Below are 16207 nucleotides of genomic sequence, written 5' to 3' on the forward strand. Positions count from 1 at the left end.
AGGTGTGATAGTTTGTCCGTAAAGTGTAGATACAGGTTGTGGAATATACTAGGACGCTTCGCTCGCCCTGATTAAAATAAAATAATGTTTTTACTTCGACGACAACTTACAAAATAACAACAATGAACAATTTTCCGCGATTTATCCACATTTTTCGCTGATTATTCGCTTTTATTGGTGGCAGCGTGAAATTAGTATATAACTAGCCTTCCGCGATAAATGTTTTTTTTTTGTATTTTTTATTATTTAGAGTTTCAACATAAGTATGTTATAGAGTTTACCACATGAATGCCACTATATTCTGCTTGTTGGAACATCATGTTCTGTCTCCTCAGTCTACCAGTGATCAAGAGTGCTAAATAAAGTCTTTATTCTGTCGCAGTGGAACGCACTCATGTTTTTGGTGGTCGCTGCATTCGCCCTATCCGGGGTGACAGCTTTTGGTGGGTAAACTATTTATTTTACTATTCTGGGACCCTATTACTAAGACTCCGTTGTCTATCTCCAGGCTGTATCTCAGGAACCGTTATAGCTAGAGTTCTGAAATTTTTACAGATAGTTTATATCTATTGCCGCTATAACAAAAATACTGAAAATAAAATAAATATTTAAGGGGGACTCCCATACAACAAACATGATTTTTTTGGCCTTTTTTGCTCGATATCAATAATTAATGACAACAGGCAGGCAGTTGAAATTTTCACAGAATCTTATATATATATATATATGGAATCTCGGAATCGGCTCCTAATCTATACAACAAAAAAAGAATTTTGAACAACAGATCTACACAGTTTATGAAAATTTCAACTCCTTAGCTATTACCGTTCTTGAGTTACAGCCTGAAGACAGACAGACGGACAGAAGGACAGACAACGAAGTCTTAGAAATAGGGTCCCGTTTTTACCCTTTGGGTACGGAACCCTAAAAAGGAGACTAGACTTATTAGTTTTAGTGCATAGAGAAATATAATACTGTTACGGGTACGGACACGTAGTGCCATCTAGCGTCAAACCAGCGAAACTTATCGAGGGAACAGAGACAACATAAATCCTCTACTCGATATTAGATGGCGTTAGGTGTATGATTACCTACGGGTATCTTCTAGAAACGTTCAACCCATGTTTACGCGAGTCAGATACGAATTCTCTGGAATATTCTGAAACTCACCTGGGCCCATATAAATAGCCGCAGTCAGGCGGGCCAATTAATCAGTTCAATACGAGCGATCTTCAAGGCGACTTCGGAGTGAAAATAAGTGATCAATAGTGAGTGAACCAGTGAAACCTATGACTTGGCACGACCTAGGACAGTGATAGTGCTTAGTGTTTGGACCTAGCGCTTAGTGTTAAATTGAATAAAGTCTTCAAGAGAGTAAGCAGGTCTTTCTCTCCAAATCCTTCGAACCCTAGCACGTAACAATACATGATGAAATCAAATTTTTTGCCTCATTCACACAGTCTATAATTGTGAACAGCGAGGAGGAAATTATAACTATATTTTATATGTACTTGTATAATGGCTCTTTTAATTACTTTTACACTACATTATAATATGTTTTCATTATTTTGTAAAACGAGATCACTTTTTCTGAAATTTCCGAATTTCCCGAAAATTTCCGGTTCTGTTATAGTTATTTCTTAAAACTTGATCCCGTAAATCAGTCAGTAGTAATAAATTATTTATTAATCTGTGAGCTTTATTTATTTATTTATTTATATTTAGTACTAGCTGTTGCCCGCGACTTCGTCCGCGTCAACATAGTATAATAACAAAGATGGATAGTCCGCTAACAAATATGAAAAAAGTAAAATATAACCTCCTCCTTTTTGGAAGTCGGTTAAAAGTCGCCTAAGTCACACCTTACTACATTAGCTATCTACCAAAAAAAGTCCCGGCAAAATAGCTCCAGCCGTTTCAGAGATTAGCCGGAACAAACAGACAGACAGACAGACAGACATACAGACAAAAATTGTAAAAAATGTTGTTTTGGTGTATGTACCCTACATACATTCATATGCATGTAGTAGAAAACGGTTCTTTCAATATTACAAACAGACACTCAAATTTTATTTTTATTTATGTATGTATGTATGTATAGATACAGACAGATTACAGTCATTGCATCGTTGTACAAACATAATCTTAAGTTCTAGGCTAGACGGCAACCCAAAAATAGTATACATAACATAAATATTATTAGGTTGTTACTAAAAATAAACTATCACAAGAAAACTGATAATATCCACTACGAAACGTTGAGTATACAATGAGTGACTAATATTTAGCTTAACATAAATTTGACGGCGCTGCGGAAATAGTTTTACTTCAAATATGATTTTTGGTAGAATAATATTGTAATTGGTAATTTCCAAACGAAATAGAGTTATCGCTCTGACGTAACGCTAAACACTGAATAGGCGGCCAATTAAAATGTTACTGGCCGAATATGGCAAAACTATGATTTATTGTCTGTGGATAAAAAAGAAGGAGAAGAAGAAAATGGTTCGGACATGATTCCGGTGACCGGTGTTAGACGCGCTCGCAATTCAAGTGTTTGGCGGACGCCATAGTTTCAATTGGAAATTATTACGACAAATTGTCGTTGTTTCATAATCTCTATTAATAGAAACTCAATAACAATTATAGTAGAGAGATTATAAGGTGGTATCTTTTCGTACTGAATTCTCCTCGCCCGTTTTCCCACGCCACTGGCACTGTCTTGACTCATGAAGCTTGAATCATGAAGCTCACTTTACGATGAAGACCTATCCTGATAACAGCCTAGTCCCTTTAAATTACTAAAACAAAACAAAATAAACAATACTTATTGTGTAGAAAAAAGAAATGGATCTGAAAAATGATTAAGGCGAGGATAAACCTCAATTTGTTATTCCGCGACTTCCGGTTTACCTAGTTCCAATATAATAACGAAGTTTTAAAAAATATGAGGTATAAAGCACAATATTTAAAATACCTTAAACCATAAACATTTTAATAAAACTTAATACTTTGGCTGTAATTAATTTACAAACTCACCTCCGATAAAAATCTATTTCATCGAAATATAAGTATTAACTAGGATAATTATACATTTTATTTGAATAAATTGTTAGTAAATCTATATTAAAAATTCTTTAACCGAACAATTTTGTTTCTTAATATTTATTTCCAAAGATATTTAAAAAAAACATGAAAAATAGAGAAAATCCGTTTGAGTGACTTCAGTTTTATGCTAAGTTAAAATGAATCTTATTGCGATGCGTATACGCTTGGTCTTTGGTTGTGTGCAAAGTTATAGTTTTGGATTGAGATTAATCCCCGCCTTAAGTATTATGGGGGTTATTAACATTGTATGTCAGAGGTGAAAACAAGAGATGGCAAATACTTGGCTTTCATAATATTGTTGATCGTTTTCTTATAAGTGAAGCAGCTAGGAGCTACCTAGCTACTTACGATAATATGAATTTACTAGAAATCCACTATTTACTTCAATTTAAATTACTTTTAGGAAAACTGCCAAAACTCTAAATTACTGATTTAAATTTTAAATAAAAGATGCCAAAACAAACACTTCGATTTATTCGCTATTAACGGACACAAAATTAATTAACGAACCCTAAAAAGCGAATGTCCTAATACATTTTCAAATTCGGCTATTTATAGTAAAAAATAATTAATAATAATAACGACTCCCACTTGGCCGTTCCTGTGTTGGAGCGGGGGTGCTAAGACATGGCGGCCCTACGCGTAGACAAATAGGCAATCGATAGTAAGCGGCCATAACGAAGTGGGTGGAGCTAACGCAATGCGTATTGGCATCCCCCGAAATCAGGTGAGTGTGACGTCACGTGGCGTGATTTTGGTGCTGCGTTTACATGCAAGTTGCAACTTGCCTTGCAACTTGCACGACGACTCGCCACACTACTCCCCCGCTGAGACCGTGACTACGGGCGGAAGAAATCGGGAAACCGGACCTTGCGTCCACTCCTCGTCTTCTTGACCGCAGTCTGATCTTCGGCTGGTGGACTGTCCTGGTTTGATGAAGCCGTCTCTCTCGCGACGAAAGCTGGTTTCACGCGGTCTATCGTGACCTTCTGCGTCTTCCCTTTAATCTCCAAGTCCAACGTCTTCTTGTCTCGCTGGAGCACCTTGTATGGTCCAAGGTACGGGGCTTCAAGTGGTCTTCGTACAGGCCCCTGGCGGAGGAAGACGTGCGATGCCTTGTCCAGGTCTTTTGGCACATAGAAGGGTCGACTGGAACTAGTGTGCCAAGACGTGGGTTGAGGTGCCAGCTTCTGCATGTGGGAACGAAGTCTGCTCACCAAGCTGCTCATGTCTACCGGCTCGTTGACAGTGGAAGTGAAGAACTGGCCAGGTAGACGTAGCGGTTCACCGAAGACTAGTTCTGCTGCCGATGCCTGAAGGTCTTCTTTCCACGCGCTGCGGATGCCAAGGAGCACCCAGGGCAGCACCTCGGTCCAGCTCGTAGTGGCGTGGCAGGTGATGGCTGCCTTGAGCTGGCGATGCAAACGCTCAACCAGGCCGTTGGCAGCGGGATGGTAAGAGGTGGTCAGGTGATGAGAGGCCCCGACCAGGGCGGCGAGTTCCTTGAAGGTGTGGGACTCGAACTGCCTGCCGCGGTCCGTGGTGATGTGCTCAGGGCAGCCGAACCGCGCGATCCACCCAGAGGTTAGGGCGGCTGCGCAGGTCTCAGCAGTGATGTCCTGGAGCGGGTACGCCTCAGGCCAACAGGTGACACGATCGACGACTGTGAGGCAGTACCTGAAGCCAGAAGACAAAGGTAAGGGACCAATAATATCAAGGTGGATGTGGCGAAAGCGTGCTGATGGAGTCTTAAATGCTGACAAAGAAGCTGTCGTATGCCTCGTCACTTTGCTTCTCTGGCATGCTTGACACTCCTTAGCCCACTGTCGACATTCCCTGCGTATTCCAGGCCAGACGAACCTCTCTGTTACAAGGCGGACTGTTCCCTTCACGCCTGGATGGCTCAGGCCATGAAGAGAGTCAAAAACTTGCCTGCGAAAAGATTTTGTTATAAAAGGTCGTGTACCTGCAGCGGTGTCGCAATATACCTCGACACCTGACTCTGGTATCCTCAGCTTCTCCGACTTGAGACTCGAGCCATTCTGGAGCAAATCTTGCAACTCAGAGTCCGTTGCTTGTTCGCGGGCCAGGGAATGGTAATCTAGGGGCAAACAAACTTCATTAATGCGTGACAACGTATCGGCTACAACGTTGTCCTTACCAGCCACGAATCTGATGTCAGTAGTGAACTGGCTGATGAAGTCCAGATATCGGAACTGACGAGGAGAACAGTTCTCTCTAGGTGAGGCAAAAGCAAATGTCAGTGGCTTGTGGTCTGTAATCACCGAGAAGGTCCTTGCTTCAACCATGTATCGGAAATACCTGATCGCTTCGTAAATAGCCAGGAGCTCTCGATCATAAGGGCTGTACTTCCTCTGAGAAGGTCTGAGCTTCCTGGAGAAGAAAGCGAGCGGCTGCCAGTCTTGATCCTTCCTCTGCTGCAGAACAGCTCCGATCGCTGAGTCAGAAGCATCGGTCTGGATTGCAAGCTCGGCCTGAGGGTCTGGGTGAACCAAAAGTACTGCCTGTGAAAGACTCTGCTTACATTTATTAAAAGCTTCTTGCAGCTCCGGCGTCATGGTGACTGGATGAGAACCTTTGACTTTCGGTCCTGTCAAAAGGTTGTTGAGGGGTGCCTGCAAGGAAGCTGTGGAAGGTAAAAAGCGACGATAGAAATTGATCATTCCCAGGAAGCGCCTTAAATCCTTAATTGTCTTGGGTGCTGGGAAGTCCAGAATTGCTTGCACTTTGGACTCAAGAGGTCGAATACCTGCGGCAGAAACTGTGTAACCCAGAAACTTCACCTCAGACTGACCGAAATTACATTTGTTGGTGTTGATCAGAACTCCGTACTCTGCTAGCCTTCCGAAAAGAGTCTTTAAGTGCTCCTGATGCTCCTCATCATCACGGCTGAAGACCAGAATATCATCAAGGTACCCGTAGCAAAAGTCTAACCCTCGGAGAACCTCGTCCATAAAACGCTGGAAGGTCTGTGCAGCGTTACGAAGCCCGAATGTCATATACGGGAATTCGTATAATCCGAAGGGTGTGGTGATCGCAGTCTTGGGTATATCCTCTTCAGCAACAGGAATCTGGTTGTAGGCCTTGATCAAGTCCACGGTGGAAAACATGGTGCTACCTACTAGCTGGTCAGCGAAATCCTGAACGTGCCTGATGGGGTATCTGTCAGGAACTGTGCGAGCGTTCAGCGCTCTGTAGTCCCCACAGGGTCTCCAGCTGTCATCCTTCTTGCGGACTAGGTGAAGAGGCGAAGACCAAGCGCTCTCTGATCTGCGCGCTGTACCACTCAGCAGCATCTCGTCGAATTCCTGTTTTGCGATTTTCATCCGCGCAGGATCGAGACGACGGGGGCGGCTGGACGTTGGTGGACCTGGAGTAGTGCGAATATGATGCACTGTAGTGTGCTTAGGAGTACCTGGTCTACCAGCAGGGCGAGTAATTTCAGGGAACTCTCTCAGCAGTCTATCGTAGTCCGTATTCTCTAGGGTTGTGCGGACTGATGAAATATTCTCAGTAGCCTTGAGACGAGGTGCGGCAACTGTAATTGATGTGACACTGTCGATTAAGCGTTGGTTGCGGCAGTCAACAAGTAGGTTGTAGAAACCTAGGAAATCGACGCCGATGATGGGCTTGGAGACGTCTGCAACTATAAATCGCCAAGTGAATGCGCGACGCAGGCCTAAGTCTAAAGTAAGCGGCAAATAATGTGGCGATAACTGTTCCATTTGCAGCGAACAGCTCGTACTTAGTCTTGATGCGTGGCTCCCGTACAGCGGATCGCGGAAATACACACAGGTCTGAACCCGTATCTACTAAGTATTGTACCTTAGTTTTGCGATCCGTGATGAACAGGCGGCTCGAAATAGCTAGGCAGTCGTTCGCCGCCACTAATGGCTGCCCATGGTGTTTCCCGAGTTACCAGGCTTCTTCTTGTAGGTGCAGGGTTGAATACATTTTAGAGCCCGGTCGCCGAACCGGTGGTGGTACCAGCAGAAGGAGCGATCTCTGGACTGGGAACGAGAGCGGGAACGAAAACGGGATCTCCATGGACCTCTGGATCGGGAGCGATGGCGTTCACGGAGCTCCATGCTCATTGTCTCCAACCTCCTGATCAAGTCGGCTACTGTCCGGGTCAACATTTCGATGGATTGATGGGTAGAAGTCGAAGCAGGTGAAAAATCAACCATCGGGGGCATCGGGGGTGCACTGGCGCCAGCTACTTGCCCGTTCACTGTCACGATGTCGTTGATCCTGTCCGCCAATTCAGCTACGTTCTCGAGGCTCATATTCACCTGCTATGCGACTACGGTTTGCAAGTTGGTTGGTAGTCTACTGGACCATATCGTACGTATGAGATCCTCAGGTACGGTGGGACCGGCCAGTTGCTGCAGGTAGCGGAGAAACTGTGAGGGTTTTCTATCGCCCAACTCCTCATGCAAGACGAACTGCTTCAACTTCCGCTCCTGTGATGCTGACAGTCTCTTGATCAGCTCGGTCTTCAGCTTCTCGTACTTGCCTGAAGCTGGTGGAGAAACGACCAGGTCCCGAACTGCCATGGTATGCTGGGGGTCCAGTTGAGACAGAACGAAGTAGAACTTGGTGGTGTCTGCAGTAATATTAGACAAAACAAACTGACCTTCCAACTGTGCAAACCATAGCATAGGGTCTTCTGAGTTGAAAGTAGGTGTCCGTACTCCAACACGGCATGCTTCTTGCAGCACGTCCTTGGCAGGTGCAGGCTCAGTGGCAGGCGCGGAGGCTGGTGCAGCGGCAGGTGCAGCGGCTGGTGCAGCGGTTGGTGCAGCCGGAAGTGTCCTACCTTGGTCCGCCATTTAGGTCACCTGGGCTGATGCTGATGATGAACCGAAGGGGCGTGTGCAGTCAGGGGTCACCAGTGAAGCAGCTAGGAGCTACCTAGCTACTTACGATAATATGAATTTACTAGAAATCCACTATTTACTTCAATTTAAATTACTTTTAGGAAAACTGCCAAAACTCTAAATTACTGATTTAAATTTTAAATAAAAGATGCCAAAACAAACACTTCGATTTATTCGCTATTAACGGACACAAAATTAATTAACGAACCCTAAAAAGCGAATGTCCTAATACATTTTCAAATTCGGCTATTTATAGTAAAAAATAATTAATAATAATAACGACTCCCACTTGGCCGTTCCTGTGTTGGAGCGGGGGTGCTAAGACATGGCGGCCCTACGCGTAGACAAATAGGCAATCGATAGTAAGCGGCCATAACGAAGTGGGTGGAGCTAACGCAATGCGTATTGGCATCCCCCGAAATCAGGTGAGTGTGACGTCACGTGGCGTGATTTTGGTGCTGCGTTTACATGCAAGTTGCAACTTGCCTTGCAACTTGCACGACGACTCGCCACATAAGTAATGTGAAAATTGACGAAAAATATCTACGCTCCAAATACCCACTACAAGGTCATTATAAGTACGACACATTCTAACTAGCGGATTGTAATAAAACGTATTGTTTTTGAATGCCTGGATAGCGAACATTTTCGGTTTATGCGATCTATACCGAGTATTAATAGTTATTTGTGATAGAAGATTAGGAGCATCAATAGAGGAATGGAGTATTTTATGCAGGTAAAGAAGATCGTATCTCTCACGACGAGCGCTTAACGGTAACACGCTGAATTTGGACAATTGAGTGATATAGTCTTTTACCACACGACCGAGATTAAGTTTTCGTGTAAGATATCTCAAACACATTTTCTGTACCCTCTCAATGCTCTCGATGTGTGTTTTGTAAAAGGGGGACCAAACTGGACAGCAATACTCCACCACGCTTCAGACTAAGCTGAAAAATAATGCTGGAACACTATTTGGTTTCCTAAAGTCTTGTGTGGAGCGTATGACAAACCCTAACATTTTATTACTTTTTTAATATATGCTCATAGTGCGGACGAAAAGATAACTGTTCATCAAAAATAAAACACCAAAATCCTTTACTGTCTGCTGTCTTGACAAGACTCTCTCTTGCACATTATAAGAATTATTGTGCATAAACTTCTTACGAGTGAAAGATATCACACAACACTTTTCAACATTAAGGTTCATGTTGTTAGATACGCACCAGTCCGAGATGGCATTGAGATCATTTTGTAACGCAGCAAACTGATCTTCGTTGTTTACTTCAGAAAAGATTTTTAGATCATCTGCGTACAAAAGTGAAGGACACGTTAGTCGACAAATTAGGTCAATAATATATTATTTCTAATTTTTATAATTTTATTTATTAAATTGTGAATTATATAAGTGTACTACTAACATAGTTTTTTAAGTCAAATTGTTACTAACACTATGGATCAATGGTCTGAAAATAAATGATTTTTAATTTTTAATTTTTTATTTATTTATTTATTTATTTATTAATAAATATGACAAAAAGTAAGGACCAAGGTGAGACCCCTGGGGGACCCCGGAGGGAACCGAAACGGGGAGAGAAGAGAAACCCTTCACAGTAACAAGCTGACTGCGATTGCGGAGGTATGAAGCTATCCACCTCAATAAGCTACCGTGAATGCCATAATGTGAAAGCTTGGAAATAAGCAGGGAATGATCCACTTTGTCGAAGGCTTTACTAAAGTCCAGGTAGATGGAGTCAGCCTGTCCACCAGAGGCAAACACCTGACAGAGATAATTCTTGTATTCGATCAAGTTAGTGAGAGTGGATCTATTTTTTACAAAGCCGTGTTGCTTAGTTGAGATGTAATAACGAAAGTGATTATAAATATGACCATACACCATGATCTGTCTCTTTGCAGCCAAAAATAATTTAGTATGATGTCAAACAGCAAGTCGCTTTATTGGTTGATAATTTCAGACAATGACGTTCAAAATACTACAAGGTCTAAACTGCCGGAGCTGTATCAGATCGATGACTATGACCGCTGTCTCTCCCGGCCCGGAGCTCTGTACTGTGTGGGCACGTTCCATCTGACTGCGGACCGGCAGGCGCCGTCCTACCGCTACTACCGCATGATCGAGGTAATTATACCTACTATAAGTTCTAGAATGCCGGAGCTGTATCAGATCGATGACTATGACCGCTGTCTCTCCCGGCCCGGAGCTCTGTACTGTGCGGGCACGTTCCGTCTGACTGCGGACCGGCAGGCGCCGTCCTACCGATACTACCGCATGATCGAGGTAATTATACATAATACAATTTCTAAACTGCCGGAGCTGTATCAGATCGATGACTATGACCGCTGTCTCTCCCGGCCCGGAGCTCTGTACTGTGTGGGCACGATCCGTCTGGCTGCGGACTGGCAGACGCCGTCCTGTCACCGCTGCATGACCGGGCTGTTTTCAGTAACTGTTTTCAGACAGTAACCTTAATAATTCCAGGAATATTCATCGGAGCCCCGTCACTTCAACCGGACGCTGCTGCACCGCGGGTACTGCCTCAGCAGCCGCTGTCCAGACCTCGCCAACGCAACCCATGGAGACCGGTTCAGCAGCTGTGCACAGGCGCAGGAGGTGTCTCTGGGGATGAAGTTAGTACTTCAGTCCTACCACTGCAGTCAAAACGTTCACAAGAAAGCTATTGAAAAACGAGATCAACATTTCTTATGGATCGTAGCAGTATTGCTGGCGCTTAATGTACTCGGAACCGTATACGACGTTAAGATTTCAAACGGAAAAAGTATGTCTTTTCAATTAATATTTAAAAAAATCTCATAAAATAATTAACATTATATTTTATTTTAGAAAACAAGGTCCTCAAAAGCTGGTCCATCAGATTTAATTGGCAAAGTTTAAAAAACACGCTCCAAGAATATAAAGACCCACGCTTAAAGTGCTTGTCGCCGTTTGAAGGGTTCAGGTAATATATTCTAATATTCTATTCCTATATCGCTTATACGGGCAATATGTGCCTTCAAAATAATGATCATTATTATCACATTCATCTCAGAAAATAAAATAAGTCCTCCTCATAAAGACGAATGGGCGGTTTCGTCCCATGTAACATTTTTCTACCTATATCAAATGAAAGATCTCAATTAGTGTTGTATTTTTTTGTATGGGCGTAACTCTGCATCTGGGAAGCTGTCATAGTCGTTTCATTTTTTTAATAAAATATTTAATAAAACATAATCAAAAGTATTTTAATTTAAAATCAAGTGGATAATACCACACGGTCGACTGTGCGCCTACTCTAAACCCCTCCTCCCCCCTCCCACGCCACACGCTGCCATATTGGCCGTGTTTGTCGTCGTAATTTTTGGTTTTTTGCACCGCTAAACCTTTTAATATTGCACATGAACAAAAACTGACTGTGTCATGTCATGGCAACGCCACGAACAAACTAAGTATATAAATTACTTTGTTCGTGGCGTTGCCATGACATGACACAGTCTTTTTTTGCTAGCTGTGCTTCACTTCCATGTTTAAAATTGTTACTCCCCTATTTATTTATTGACAACTTACGCACTATTGTAGGACTTCTGGTGTTTCTACATTTAGAACTATCGACATCGGCTAAGGGTTATTATTCCTTTGTTATTTATGTATTTGAAAATATATAAATAACAAAGGAAATAATACAATTATCAGAATTGTATTATTTCCTTTGTTATTTACATATTTTCAACTGTGCTTTTCTTAATAACGATAAAAATACAACTACTACTGCCTTTTTTTTTTCGTTGGGGACATGCGTTTACGCATCCCCGGCAGTCTGGGGAGGGCTACCGGGGTATGTGGGACTCCCTGGGGGAGGAGGGCCGCGCCTGGGCATACCCACTAAAACCCCAACAGTGTTCCTGCTCTTCCGCTTAAGGCAGAGCCACGGGATACGCGGAATACACAACCGCGACCCTCAGCGGATGCCTCTAAAAGCTTCAGTGTATGGCTATTAAACTCAAAGTCAAACTCAAAAAATAAAATTTTATTCAGATTTTTTTTTCAAATATTCTCTTAACGTCGGGACTATACAGGTGCCTACCACCGGTTATAATACCTTCTTCGTAATTCGCGGTATTTACATATTTTATATTAAATGTTGTTTTATTTATTTTTCCCATTGACGCATTTATTTATACAGGGTGATATTTCACGTACTATTCATCGTGGGTCACATCATGGCTGTGTACCATCAGCTGTTCCTGAGTAACCCTCAACACGTGGAACAAGTAAGTCTTTTTAAAATTAATATATTTTTTTAAATTGGTATATATACGATTTGAACAGTACATGAAAACGACATTTACAGCTGTACTTCCAGTCCTGGTCTTACTTTATGAGGAATGGGCAGTTGGCGCTCCAGGCGTTTGTGATGGCGTCGAGCTTCCTGTATACCCACAGTCAGATCATCTTCAAGAGAAGCACTCACTTCTCGCAACTACCCCTGGCTACACTTAGAAGAATAGCTAGGTAAAACAGATACAATTATATATCATATATTATTTAAAAAAAATTGTCCATGGCGTGATGGACTACAATTATTACATATTTATTAATAATATTATTTCAATTATCCTTTGTGCGAAAAACAATACGAGTACAAAGATAGCAAATAAAGGCGCAGAGCCCATAGACGACCCCAAGTTAAATAAAGAAAAAAAAAACATTAAATACAGGTTATTACCAGTTCATCTTCTGGTGGTGGGGTTCGCAGCGACGTGGTGGCGCTACACCGGCGACGGGCCGCTGTGGCCGAACCTGGTGCTCCAGGAGAGCGACGTCTGCCGCCGCAAGTTCCTCTGGCACGCGCTCTTCCTGCACAACCTCGTCGACAACGACGACCATTGCTTAGCGCCCACCTGGTAAATATTAGCGACCGTAATAACATTTGACACTCAGTAAAAATTATCGAAAAAATAATAATTTATGAAACTAAAATGCACGTCGCAACATGCAGTTTTCAACTCGAGTCAAAACTCCAAAATTACTTCTTTGTTAATGTAACTTATGCACTATATCGATCTTTGTAACTTAACCGACGCGTTTATTTCAGGTCCTTCGCTGCGGACCTACAACTGTTTGTCGCGGCCTACCTGCTGATGTCATTACTGACAATAACTGGACGGAAGCCCCTCCCGGTACTGTCGGTGCTGTTCATCGTATTATCTGTTCTCAACGGACTGATGGCTTACTGTAATGGGTGGGAATCCATGATCTTCATTGCACTTCCAGAGTAAGTGATAACATTTAATAAATTAACCTACCTTGAATCACAACTTATTCCTAAAATAAAGATCAAGCTAATTTAATAAATTTATAATTTATCTGCTGCAATCTTAATAGACCTGTAGTGATTACGTGTTCAATTAAAGATTTAATTTACATCCCTGTTATTTAAACTAGATCACAAATCCTTAATTCCAATTCTTGTCTTTGACTTGATTTTTTCTTCACCAGAATCCATCCTTATCAAGTTCTATACGTTTCAGAAATCTTCGACAGTTCTTCAGAAACTCACGATCATTCACCAACTTCTACTTGTCACCCCTGAATAATGTTCCAGCATATCTTGTTGGTATCATCTTAGCACACGTTCACAAGCATGTTCAGGAACGGGGCATCAAATTGAGCGACTCAAAGGTAGCTGGCATGAAAGCTTTGTTATTTTAATGCTAGCAACCTTTAATTATATAAAAGTTTTTGCAAGGTTAACATGAATTGCACACTTTAGCTATACTTGTGGTGCTACCACCTGTCCTTCCCGCTCATGATATCCTGGGTAATGTGTGGGGAGTGGTTCTTCGAGCGGCGGTCTCCGCTCACCACTGCGATCTACGCCGCTATCGAGAGGCCAGTCTTTCTTCTCCTCCTCAGCGTCTATTCCATTGGCATAATCAACAATCTAGACAGTAAGTTACTAAAAACTTAACCACCAGCGTTTTTAATGTTATTTTTCTTTTGTACGTTTAATGACTTCTCATTCTCCCTGAATGTTTCCCGAGCTAGGAATTTCTTTGATACCTTATAAATCCCATCATGATATTTTAACTTTGTTGACCATAACACCAAGTTCAAACAAATTATATCCTCTAAAATATAAAAAAAGTTTCAAAATCGATTAACAAACGGCAATAGTGATCAAGCATCCGTCTCGATGAAAAGTCTATGAGAAGTACCAGTAATAGAGTCATAGCGTGATGATGTATGGTGTAGTGATGGTGATGATGACGATTGATGTAATTTACAAAGTGGTATACCTAGCACTTTTTTGAACAACGCCGATCTCCTCAAAATGGTATCTATAAAGACTCCAGAGTTCTTTCTATCAGTACTGTATACTTTAGTAGTAGTAGTATGTAGTAGGGTATACTGTGGTGCAAAATCTTGCTTAATGGTTGTATTTGCTTAGATTACTTCATAAAAAGTTAAAATCAACATATTATATTTCCACCTGCCACTACATCAATCACAGTAGTTATCATCATCATCATTATAACCTACATCGCAATTTAAACCCATTGTCACAAAAGTGGTGACCTGTTAGTGGGATCCGTGATATATCGAACTATATAATATCTTTTATCTCGATCAGTCAATATCAAAAAGTTGATTTATTTTTCAGCAGAATGGCCACCAAGAGGATGGAGAGATACTATAACAATTAATGATTTTAACTTTGCAGATGTCGTGAGGCGTGTTGCACTATGGCGCTTCTGGAGGCCGCTGGGTCGCATGTCACTGTCCATGTTGACGGTGCACTGGTGCGTCATTAAAACTCTCCTCGCGTCCAGACGAGGTCTTTTTGACTTCAATCAGTATAATTTGGTAATTTATTTATTATATGTATTGCTTTATCTACTTTTTTGACCCTGAAGGCCGAACAAATGCTGGCCTATCGCATAATTTTGCTGATTTGTCAAAAACAATATTTGTTAATAATAATAGTAATTTTTCTTCAGACTATGGATACACTGGCGACGATCTTCCTCTCCTACGGCCTCGCTGTGCCCCTCACGCTCCTCGTAGAGATGCCGCTCATGAAGACCTTCACCTCCATGCTGATGGACTGAGTCTGTCTCGGCCGATAGAGACGTGCGCGACGTGTTTCTTCTCCTACTGCCTCGCTGTGCCCCTCACGCTCCTCGTGGAGATGCCGCTCATGAAGACCTTCACCTCAGTGCTGATGGACTGAGTCTGTCTCGGCCGATAGAGACGTGCGCGACGTGTTTCTTCTCCTACTGCCTCGCTGTGCCCCTCACGCTCCTCGTGGAGATGCCGCTCATGAAGACCTTCACCTCAGTGCTGATGGACTGAGTCTGTCTCGGCCGATAGAGACGTGCGCGACGTGTTTCTTCTCCTACTGCCTCGCTGTGCCCCTCACGCTCCTCGTGGAGATGCCGCTCATTAAGACATTCACCTCAGTGCTGATGGACTGAGTCTGTCTCGGCCGATAGAGACGTGCGCGACGTGTTTCTTCTCCTACTGCCTCGCTGTGATCCTCACGCTCCTCGTGGAGATGCCGCTCATTAAGACATTCACCTCCGTGCTGATGGACTGAGTCCAAGAGAGAGTTTCAAGCTATTAGTATTTCCGATTTGGTAAAAATACAGTTCAAAAGATATCATTCGGTAAAAAAAAAACTTGAGAGGTGTCAAGGGACACCCGGATGGAACGAAGTTATTTCTTATGTACAAAAAATTTGTATACACTCAACAAAAAAAAAATAAAAAAAATCGTCGCTACACCACACTGTTCAATGCGAGAGAGAGAGAGAAAGAGGCAGAGATAGAAACACACGACACTTTTGTGTCGTTACAACTTTTCGTCTCGCCCCCTTTCTCAACGCGCGATAAGGAACTTCGTTCCAAAAAAATCAGGGAAAAATATTTGTACTTACTTAAAAATATCCATATTATGATTGCGAAGATTGTCGTTATTTTCATAAAAGATAATGATAACGTCGTAATATAATAATAATAATATCTATGGACTATTAATAAGCTCCTGTGGATTATAAGAGCAATATAGCGATTATAGCAAATATTCATAAAACATTTGCTATCAAAAGTCTGCAGGCGCTTCGATGGGGTGAAATCAGTCGTATGGCAGATGGCAGACAGTCAGACACTGACAGGCACAA

At 42.3% G+C, this 16207-nt stretch overlaps 1 protein-coding gene across 3 annotated transcripts; it reads left to right on the forward strand.

The window, feature by feature from the left end:
• The first annotated feature begins 228 nt into the window (after window positions 1-228).
• Window positions 229-15738, forward strand: LOC121727666. Of its 3 annotated transcripts, XM_042115629.1 has the most exons (13): window positions 229-443; window positions 9986-10035; window positions 10195-10308; window positions 10510-10807; window positions 10873-10987; window positions 12209-12296; window positions 12377-12537; window positions 12744-12929; window positions 13121-13300; window positions 13557-13707; window positions 13799-13976; window positions 14750-14892; window positions 15027-15738. In XM_042115629.1, exons 1-13 carry the CDS (start codon window positions 395-397, stop codon window positions 15135-15137), a joined length of 1824 nt encoding a protein of 607 aa, XP_041971563.1. In that variant the 5' UTR covers window positions 229-394; the 3' UTR covers window positions 15138-15738. The 3 variants fall into 3 exon arrangements, with proteins under 3 accessions (XP_041971563.1, XP_041971562.1, XP_041971564.1); XM_042115628.1 differs by lacking the exon at window positions 10195-10308 and having other exon boundaries at window positions 9986-10149; XM_042115630.1 differs by lacking the exon at window positions 10195-10308 and having other exon boundaries at window positions 10010-10149.
• Window positions 15739-16207: the final 469 nt, after the last annotated feature.

The sequence above is a fragment of the Aricia agestis genome, chromosome 6, assembly GCF_905147365.1.
Source record: "Aricia agestis chromosome 6, ilAriAges1.1, whole genome shotgun sequence".
NCBI lineage: Eukaryota > Metazoa > Arthropoda > Insecta > Lepidoptera > Lycaenidae > Aricia > Aricia agestis.